General features: G+C 53.3%; 3 protein-coding genes across 5 annotated transcripts in view; all 3 read right to left on the reverse strand.

The window, feature by feature from the left end:
• Positions 1–1040, reverse strand: part of S100A16 (S100 calcium binding protein A16) — a 7100-nt gene extending 6060 nt beyond the window's left edge. Inside the window, exon 1 of the mRNA XM_023213791.2 lies at positions 855–1040. The gene's annotated coding sequence lies outside the window, so the exon portion shown is untranslated. The remainder of the gene's footprint in view (positions 1–854) is intronic.
• Positions 1041–2147: 1107 nt separating this feature from the next.
• On the reverse strand, positions 2148–4194 carry S100A14 (S100 calcium binding protein A14). The gene is made up of 4 exons (XM_023213793.2): positions 4164–4194; positions 3725–3832; positions 3131–3277; positions 2148–2914 (listed from the first exon to the last, which is right to left on the reverse strand). Exons 2-4 carry the CDS (start codon positions 3752–3754, stop codon positions 2777–2779), a joined length of 315 nt encoding a protein of 104 aa, XP_023069561.1. The 5' UTR covers positions 3755–3832; positions 4164–4194; the 3' UTR covers positions 2148–2776.
• A 2500-nt stretch (positions 4195–6694) lies between these two features.
• The window catches only part of S100A13 (S100 calcium binding protein A13), an 18916-nt gene continuing 15416 nt past the window's right edge, over positions 6695–10194 (reverse strand). For 2 of the 3 annotated variants that reach the window (XM_023213798.1, XM_023213800.1), the window contains one exon: positions 6695–6933. In XM_023213798.1, the coding sequence (XP_023069566.1) occupies positions 6790–6933 (144 nt within the window). In that variant the 3' untranslated portion in view covers positions 6695–6789. The remainder of the gene's footprint in view (positions 6934–10194) is intronic. The other variant, XM_023213799.2, reaches the window with a different exon arrangement.

The following is a 10194-nucleotide window of genomic DNA, read 5'->3' on the forward strand; positions in this document are numbered from 1 at the left end:
TTCAGTGTGGATCTTGCCGCCGCCTCCCCCAACACACACACAAGTGTCCCAGCCTCACCAACACTTACTAGAATGTGGGGAAAGGCAGAGCTGGCTCCCCAGAACCCTTGCCCTCACCTCCATCCTGACTGGGCTGGGCAGGGGAAGGCTCCCATAGTGCAGGTGGCTCTGCCAAGAAAAGCAACTCAAGCCGGGGCCTGCCTGGGTCCTGAGGTAGGGAAGCTGCTGAGTTCAGACCCTCTTCCAGAGAGCTCGCAGGCTCCCCACAGCCTCACTCGGGTTCCTCCCAGATCTCATCATCCCCCTCAAGGAACAGCTCCTGGAACACAGTGGGGCCTGCTTGGGTCATGAGGTAGAAGAGACGCCACCTCAGCCTCTGCCTCCTGTTCCCGGAATCTCAGGCTCCCTGGGACTCGCCTGGTTCCTTGTGGACCCCATCGCCTCTCCCAGGACACAGCTCCCAGAGCCCAGCAAGGCCTGTGTCCAAGCTCTGACCACCCCCAACCCAGACCAACACGCATTTGTCCTCCCCCATTGGGAAGGATCGAGTAGCTGTGGGCAAAGCTTCCAAATGCTCTGCCCCTGGAGAGGAGCTCCGTCAGCTGCTGCGGCAGGGAGGGGTCTCACCACCCCATGCATCCCCTCTGAAGGCCTCACCCAGCTCCCAACCCCCCAGGACTCCGCATTCCCAAACTGGCCTGTGGGGGAAAGTTAATAATTACCAAAATCTTCCCGCCCGTTCTCTGACAGGCCCCTCTCCCCAGGCCCCCTTCACTGCCCCTTCTCCTGGCCTCCCAATACTGTGGGGCCCTCCGGCAGCCACAGACCTCCCAGGCTGGGCCTGGGGTGCTCACCTGCTGCCTCGGTCTGCCTCCGCTCCAGCAGGGCTCTGGGGCTTGGGCTCTGGCACTGCCAAGCAGCTCCCTGCACTCAGCCCAGCCGGGACTCCTCCCCACTGCACTCCCAGAATCTGTCCCACTCCCTCCCAGCCCTGCCCGCTGAGCTGGCTCGGTGGGGAGATAGTGGCTGAGCTGCCTCTTGACTTGGCCCTGGGGTTGGGCCCTTGTTAAAGGGATACACACCTTTTTTCACACTCCACTACCCCCATCCCAGAGGGAGTGGTGAAAGCTGGCACTCCCCCAACCCCACCCTCCCAGCCCCGCAGGGGCTGAGCAGAACCTGACAGGGTAGAGAAAGGAAGGGAAGGACTGTCACCTGCCTTTCTCACCTGGGTCACTGGGATCCCAGTTTCGGGGGCTCCCAACAGACAAGTTCAGTTAACATTCCAGGCCAGCCTAACTGGCCACAGAAACCTCCTTGCCATTGGGGTTTCAGAAGTAACTCCTGACCTCTGTGCTCAAATCAGAAGGCAGATGCCAGGGACCTGTCTGGCTCCCTGGTCTTCTGTCTCCAGTCCGGCCCATCAGCTCTTCTGAGACCCAGCCCTAAGATCCCTCATGTACAGAGGAGGACTCCTCTGGAAACTCCCCACACCCCACCATTGCCCTAAGATACCCAAGGAAACGGGCCAACTCGACCTCTCTACACTAGGGCAGCACTGAAACCAAAGAGGGGCCCACTCCAGCAGTAATGACATTGGCTCATTGGGCACTCGCCATGTGTCAGGCTGTCTGACAAGTGCTTTACATGACATGTGGCATTGTCCTCCTGGCAATCCTGTGGAAGTAATATTCATAATCCCCATTTTATAGATGAGGAAACTGATACTAAGAGCATGCGCAAATTTCCATTGATAAGTGGCAGATCTGAAATCCAAACTCAGGCCAGTCAGCCTGTTTCTAACCCTCCACCCCCATCCGCCCCATTTCCCTTGTTATGTCAGCCGGGGCTCAGAACACCTGGACTAATATCCTTTCCCCCAAGTGTGCACACATACTCTCCTCTCCTATAAGAGGGTCTGCCCATTGGCAAAGAGGAACCTGTTCCTCAGAGAGGACCATGTTGCCCTTTTGCGCCTGGTACCACCCTCAACCCAAACCCATAGGGAAAAGTGAGTTCCCATTCACTTCCACTGCCAACCATTCCAGCCCCACATGCCCCACCCTACCAGTGACTTTGCCATTCACCCCCAAGCTCCTCTCACCCGTGGACCCTGGGGAAGGGGGTGTCCAGTCAAGACAACATGCTTCACTTTTTTCATTTTTTTTAATTAAATGATACAAAACAACCATCATTCTGTCAATGCCCAAGCACCCAGCTGGTCCTCTCCCGCATGTCACACCCTCCTCAGCCTCTCCCCCAACCCTACTCTCCCTCTTCTCCGGCCCTAGCCCAGGGACAGAGTCTAGGAGGAATCTGGGGCACAGCTGGAGGCACGAAGAGAGCCCTAGACAGACAGCTATGGTTTGGGTTGGGGAAGAGGTTGGGAAGTAGGTTCTTAAAGACCCATTTTTAGTACCAGATATCCAGCCATATTCCCAGCTCCGTTCTTCAGATCGTTTCCCACAGCCCAGCTCCTCTCTGTTCTCCCCCTACTACCAATTCTTTGGCTCTTACACAATTTTTATCCCTCAAATATTCATCCCTGGCCCAACCAGTACCCTGAGCCTCCCTCTGGCGGGGACTCCTGCACTCATGAGCTCCACAGAGCATCCAAGACAGAAGTGCACAGAGACCCTTGGGAAGGCCGTTAGGAAGCTGAACTTTGCAGAGGTGAGGAGAGGTGCAGGCTAGGGAACACGGTGGTGGTAGAGGAGAGTTTTATTTCCAGCCCACAGTCTCTCCCCAACACCCCCAAGAATTCCAGGGGGAGTTCTCAGCGCCCCCGGACAGGCCTCTCCAGCTTCACACTCTTGGCCGCTTCTCCAATCAGCTCCCAGAAACTCCCGAACTCCAGTTTAGAGTCATTGCAGCTGCCCAGGTTGGCAATTTTCTCTTCCAGGCCACAGTTGCTCTAAGGGGAGTGAAGACACCATGGCTCAGGGAGGCAGTAGCTTCCGATCTTCCCACCCCACCCTGCCCAGGGGCAGACAGCAGGAGCAGAGCCTACCCGGTTCTGGGAAGGGGGAAGAGCTAGGGGTTGCAAGTGCCAGTGTGGGTGGGATCCTGGAACACTTGCTTGGGAAGTCAGGGTTCTGACTGGCTGGGGTGGGGTGTGCTCCCTCCATACCGGCATGAGGTGGGGCAGCTGCTGGGTGACCAGGTCCCGTAGCTCAGAGGGGGTCAGTGTCTCCTTCCCACCCTCCACGGAGTACTGGTGGAAGTTCTTGATGAGAGTCTCAATGGCCCTCTCCACATCACTGAATTCCTGAGCATCCTGAGGGCAGGGGACATCACCCACGTCAGTGAAGCTCCACGCACCCCAACACCCTGCTCTTCCAGGAGTCTGGCAAAGCCCTCAGGGCAGAAGACTGCTGGAAGGCACACAGCTCCCACCCACTCCAGAGCCCAGAATCTAGCCCCTCTCCCCTACCCCAGCTCGGCCTCCAGGCCACAGCGGCCACAGGTTGGGGAAGGCTTCCCTCCCCACACCCCCCAGCTGCAGGCAGTGCAGGTCCCAGCATGCACCCAGGCATCCTCTTCCCAGGAGGACTCCATCTGCATCACCCTGTGTGGGCCTCAGAAGAGGGTTCACATCTCACTCACAGGGTCTGGGGTGCAGGGTGAGGCCAAGGTGAAGGGCAAAAGTCAGTGAGGGGACATAGACCCTCAGGGTGAAGGAGAGGAGTGTTGGAGCAGAAAGGCCAGGAGTGAATGAGCCCACCTCTGCGTTGGCTGACCGGCACTGTCCCATGGTACCCGCTGCGTCTGGTCCTTTGGTGAGAGTTCTGTTGTCCTATAGCTGGCCCCAGAGGAGCTGATGGCTCATGATCTGCCTAGAGGAGGGGGCAGGCCTGAGGTGAGGAGAGAGTCTAGCATTTCTTTCTCAACTGCCCACTTTGGCTCCACCTCAGATATTCTGTGCCTCACCAGGGATTCAAAACCAACAGCACACAGGCCCAGGCCCTGCCTAGGCTTCAACGCATCTAGGGGGAATCCCTTGGGCCTCACCTTAGCCTCATTCTTTCCACCTCCTCCAACCACCCACCTCTTCTTGAAACACACACACCAACCTCCAGGATCTGATCCCCCAGGCCTTACCCTAAGTGTGCCCTCTGGTCAGCAGGCTGTATATTTGGGTGGAAAGCCCTGGGTTTCCTTACCTGCTGGCAGCCGCAGAGACAAGACAGGAGGAGCCAGCTCACCTGAGCTCAGCTCTTATACCTGGGGGAAGGGAGTGGAGGCAGGGGGCTGGGCCTAAGCCACCCCTGCTATTGCAGCAGCCTGGGCTGTGAGCCAGCGTTATGAGCCCCACCCTCCACCAGCCAGAGTTTCAGAGCCTACCCTGACCCTGCCACGAGGAGAGAGCCACAGAGCGCTGGGGCTGGGAAAACCCTGGCCTCAGATCAGCATGCAGAGTCACAGAGAAAGAGAGGCGACAAGGCTGAGGATACAGAGAGGACTTGGAGACCTCATGGGGTCACCCTAGGAAGTGGAAGGGCCCTGGGGAACTCTTGCTGGGAGGGAGAGGGGATCTGAATCTGTGACCAGGAAAGGAGAAGCAGGAGCCTCTGTACCCTCCATGTGTGTGTCTGTCTGTCTGTCTGTCTCTCTCTCTCTCACACACACACACACACACATACACACATACGCTTCTCCCAGCCAGGCTCAGTTCGGATACTGACACTCAAGCCTGCCTGGATCCCGGAGCCCAGCCTTTACCAGTCCTGGAGGCAGAGAGATGAATGTAGAGAACTTGGATCAGGAGGAAGAAGCCAGAGAAGGGCAGCCTGGTGGAGGGAGGCAGATGGAGTGAGTGTTCACCTGACCTCCCTTCAGCTCCCCTCAGCGGCCCAGAGTGCACAAATGCAAGGCCCACTTGCGCTGCTTGGCAGCTAACACCCACTCCAAACTGGTCGGGCCACGTGTTTCTCTCTCCCTCCCTCAGAGCCCCATGCTTCCCCTAACCCAGCTGCAGAGCAACACCCCCTGATCCAGAACCCAGAAAGACATCCCAGGGAGCCCAACCCCAGTGGCCCTCCTCACCTGCCCAGGCCCAGACACCCACAACCTGAAGTCACGGGGAGGGGGTAGGAAGAAGGGCAGAGCAGTAGGCATGAGTCAGGGCAAGGATGGGGTGCGGCCCAGAGCCAAAGCTCCCAGGATCTTTTCCTAAGCGCTGAGATCAGAGCACACCCCACTACGTTCCTCCCCATGTCACCTTCTCAACCCAGGGCCTTCTGTGTCTCAATGGAGAGGACCTTCCAACAGTGTCTCATTCTGAGAGTTCCTCTGAAGGGCTTCAACCTGCAGGTCCCTCTGAGGGTCTCTCAGCCTGTCGGTCCCTCTGAGAGTGACTTAGCCTGGGTTCCTCAGGAAGAGGCTCAGGCTGGGGTTTCTTCACAGGGCTTCTCACGGTGAGGAAGCCCTTCAGTGCAGGAGCCCCTCTAGAATGTCTCCACCAATGGCCCCTTGGATTCCCAGTCTGAGGGTCCCTCTGAGGTCTGTCTGGGATCCTCTCATGGTGTGTAACAGGGAGCTTCCCAGACTAAAGGTTCCTCTTCACTCATAGCTGTCCCTCATGGATGCCTGCCAGTGAGGCAGAGACAGCCCTGGGAGGCCAGCCCCCGAGCTGCCCGCCCCTGCACCCTCTGGTGGTGGTCGTGTACACCATATGCCCCTCAAGCCGGGAAGGCAAGGCAAGTTCTGCCTCCGGTGGCACCACCCCACCCTCACCCCACAGTCCTTGAGCAGAACATCGGGCCCCTCCTTCTGGCTTCCCCACTGCTCCAGAGGGTAAGGGGAGGAGGGCCTGGTGTTCCTGAGCAACCAGCCAGAGAGGATCCTGGTTAATCAGAGCTCTGAAATCCACCTATTCTTGTCTTTATGACTTTACCTAAGATCTGTGTCCTGATCTTTAATACAGGAGTTAAAAATAGCGCCTTCCTCAAAGGACTGTGAAAATTAACTAAGACAATCAGGCAAAATGTTTAGCACTGCACCTGGTACTTAGTAAGCCCTCCATACATGTTCACCACTATCACTGTCATCCAACGGACAAACTCCAAGAAAAAGGAAGCACAGCAGGACCATGCAGCTGAGCCCCTGAGTCACCTCTCCTGCCCCACATCTCTGCCTCTACTTTTCTTTTTTCTTTTTCATTTTTCATTTTTTTTGTTTTGTTTTGTTTTCATTTTTGAGATGGAGTTTCCCTCCTGTCTCCCAGGCTGGAGTGCAATGGTGCGATCTCGGTTCACTACAGACTCCTTCTCCTGGGTTCCAGTGATTTTCCTGCCTCAGCCTCCTGAGTAGCTGGGATCTCAGGCGCCAGCCTAGCTAATTTTTGTATTTTTAGTAGAGATGAGGTTTCGCCATGTTGGCCAGGCTGGTCTTGAACTCCTGACCTCAAGTGATCCACCCGTCTCAGCCTCCCAAAGTGCTAGGATTACAGGCGTGAGCCACTGTGCCCAGTCCTCTGCCTCTACTTTTCATATATTCATTCATTCAACCATTTACTGGGCACCTGCTCTGTACAAGACCTGGTGCTAGATGCTGCGGAATGTTCAAAGATGAATAACATTGCCTGTCCTCAAGGGGCTCATAATTTTCAGATCCATCCTCAGGTCAAGAGAGAGATTTCCCACCCTCTGGTCTCAAGAAAAGAAATCAGGATGGAGTGTGAGTAAGAAACATGTGTGTTTCAAGGATGAAGCTTTATTTGGGAAGAGTGCAGTTCTGTTCGGCCCTGACCAGCCCTGCCCTGTCCACCCCCATCCCAGCCAGGCAGCTTTACTTCTTCCTGATCTTCAGGTCCTTCTTCTTCCTGATTTCCTTGGCCAGCTCCCCAATCAGTCTCCAGTACTCATTGAACTTGAGCTCTGAGTCCTGATTCACATCCAAGCTCTTCATCTTCTCATCAAGAGAGCCTACATCCTGAGAAGACACCAAAGGGAAGGGTAGAGTTAGCAACTGGGGTTCTTGAGAAAACAGGGAGGGAAGAATTGCCAGCTGCCATTCTCTCAAGGCCCTTCCCTCAGAGAGCAGTGGCACCTGCCCCTTCTCTAAAGAATGAGGCTGCAGCCCCAAAACTGCACTGCCACAGGGTGCCTCTCCAAGGAGCACCAACAGAGAGAGGTGGGGGGGCCTGAGTCCTAGTGCTTGCCATTGTGTAAATACTTACACTGTGGCACAAACAGGTTGTTGCTTAATATAAAGCTGGAAAGAAATGGTACACAATCTGCTCTCACCAGCACACTGCTGCAGCTGCTGTGGGATCAGCCCAAGGATTTGCCAGCATCTCAGGGAGATGCTGCAGGGTTGGACCCAGTCTGAGCTTTCTGGGGCCACCCTCCTCTTTATCAGAAAGCTGGAGAAGCTCCCAGTACTTAGTTGCTCATTCGCACGACCCTTGTGTCTTTTCATTTATCCAGCTGGGTCACTAGATCAGGGGAAAGACTTGGAGTATCTGGGTTTTTAGGGGGCCCTTGACAGGGTCTCTCTCATAAGCCTGTGAAATCAATGGCAACAGTAAACTGGATGTCCTGATCGAAGGACCTGTTGCCAGATAAACAAGCAGAACCAAAAAGTTGACTGTTGAATAATAGTTCAGCATCAAACCAGAGAAGGGTGCCTCAGGCAGGGTGTGATGCTCAAGGTTTGAACCAACATTTGGATGCAGACAGAGAAGACTCACCAAATCTCTAAAGGGAACAAAGCTGATTCACAGAAGAGCTAAAAAGACTTTTTTCTTTTTAAGTTACAAGCACATTTAATTATAAAATACTATAAGCACTGCCAGTGGAAGGCAAGGATGGCTACTGTAACATTATATTGGGGGTGCATTCAATTAGTAAAGATAAATAAATAAGTATTAAGAAGGAAGAAGCAGGAAGGGTGTGGTGGCTCACGCCTGTAATCCCAACACTTTGGGAGGCTGAGGTGGGTGGATCACTTGAGGTCAGGAGTATAAGACCAGTCTGGCCAACAAAGCGAAACCCTACCTCTACTAAAAATACAAAAATTAGGCAGGCCAGGCGTGGTGGCTCAGGCCTGTAATCCAGCACTTTGAGAGGCCAAGGCGGGTAGATCACCTGAGGTCAGGAGTTCAAGACCAGCCTGGCCAACACGGGGAAGCCCTGTCTCTACTAAAAATACAAAAATTAGCCAGGCAGGGTGGTGGGAGCCTGTAATCCCAGCTACTCAGGAGACTGAGACAGGAGAATTGCTTGAACCTGAAAGGCGGAGGTTGTAGTGAGCAGAGATCACGCCATTGCACTCCAGCCTGGGCTACAGAGTGGGACTCTGTCTCAAAAAAAGAAAAAAAAAAAAAAAAATTATCTGGGTGTGGTAGTGCACACCTGTAGTCCCAACTACTTGGGAGGCTGAGTCAGAAGAATTCCTTGAGTGTGGGAGGCAGAGGCTGTAGTGAGCCGAGATCAAGCCAGTGCCCTCCAGCCTGGGTGACAGCGAGACTCTCTCAAAAAAAAAAAAGAGCTGTGACAGAAACAAAACAAAGGCCAAATACCAAATACCACATCAGTATCAGTGGGTTCCACAGCCCTGGATTCAACCAACCTCAGACCAAAACTATTTGAAGAAAAAAATCGGCCGGGCGTGGTGTCTCAAGCCTGTAATCCCAGCACTTAGGGAGGCCGAGACGGGCGGATCACGAGGTCAGGAGATCGAGACCATCCTGGCTAACACGGTGAAACCCCGTCTCTACTAAAAAATACAAAAAACTAGCCGGGCGAGGTGGCGGGCGCCTGTAGTCCCAGCTACTCGGGAGGCTGAGGCAGGAGAATGGCGTAAACCCGGGAGGCGGAGCTTGCAGTGAGCCGAGATCCAGCCACTGCACTCCAGCCTGGGCGACAGAGTGAGACTCCGTCTCAAAAAAAAAAAAAGAAAAGAAAAGAAAAAAATCCACAAAATTCCAAAAAGCAAAACTTAAATTTTGCCCCATGCTAAGTACTACGATGAATCCATGTGAATGAAGTGATGAGTAGGCATTGCATTATGTATTACAAGTAACCTAGAGTTACTTGTAATTTAAAGTATACAGGAAGACGTGCATAGGTTATATGCAAGTACTATCTGATTTTATATAAGGGATTTGAGGCGAGGCATGGTGGCTCACACCTGTAATCTCAGCACTTTGGGAGGCCAAGGTGAGCGGATCGCTTGAGCCCAGGAGTTCAAGACCAGCCAGGGCAACATAGTGAGACCCCCATCTCTACAAGAAAAGGACCAAAAAAGGTACTGGAGCATCCAAGGATTTTAGCATCCAAGGGGGTCCTGGGAATAATTCCCATGGATACAAAATGACAACTATATATTTCATATTATACCACAGGGATATTAAAAAAAAAACCTTGAATAAATAGAAAATTAAATAAATATATTTTTTTCTTAAAGAGAAAGGCTCAATCGGGTAAAAATGTCAATTTTCCCTAAAATATATCTTTTATATGATCCCAATTAAGCGATTTACAGGATTTTTTTTTCTTTTTTTTTTTTTTAAGATGGAGTCTCACTCTGTTGCCCAGGCTGAAGTGCAGTGGTACAATCTCAGCTCAGTGCAACCCCTGCCTCCTGGGTTCAAGCAATTCTCCTGCCTCAGCCTCCCGAGTCACTAGGATTACAGGCACCCACCACCACACCTGGCTAATTTTTGTATTTTTAGCAGGGATGGGGTTTCACCATGTTTGCTAGGCTGGTCTCAAACTCCTGACCTCAGATGATCCACCCACCTCAGCCTTCCAAAGGGCTGGGATTACAGGCATGAGCCACCACACCCACCCGCCCTACAGGATTCTTTTTAACATTATAAAATGTTACTGGCCAGGCATGGTGGCTCACACCTTTAATCCCAGAACTTTGGGAGGCCAAGGCAAGTGGATAACTCAAGGTTAGGCATTCAAGACCAGCCTGGCCAACATGATGAAACCCCATCTCTACTAAAAATGCAAAAATCAGCCAGGCATGGTAACGCATGCACATAGTCCCAGCTATTTGGGAGGCTAAGGCAGGAGAATAGCTTGAACCCAAGAGGCGGAGTTGTAGTGAGCCGAGATCACACCACTGCACTCCAGCCCAGCCCGGGTGACAGAGTGAGACCTTATCTCAAAAAAAAGAAGAAAGAAGAAGGAGAAGAAGGAGAAGGAGAAGGAGGAGGAGGAGGAGGAGGAGGAGGAGGAG

The sequence above is a fragment of the Piliocolobus tephrosceles genome, chromosome 1, assembly GCF_002776525.5.
Source record: "Piliocolobus tephrosceles isolate RC106 chromosome 1, ASM277652v3, whole genome shotgun sequence".
Classification (NCBI taxonomy): domain Eukaryota; kingdom Metazoa; phylum Chordata; class Mammalia; order Primates; family Cercopithecidae; genus Piliocolobus; species Piliocolobus tephrosceles.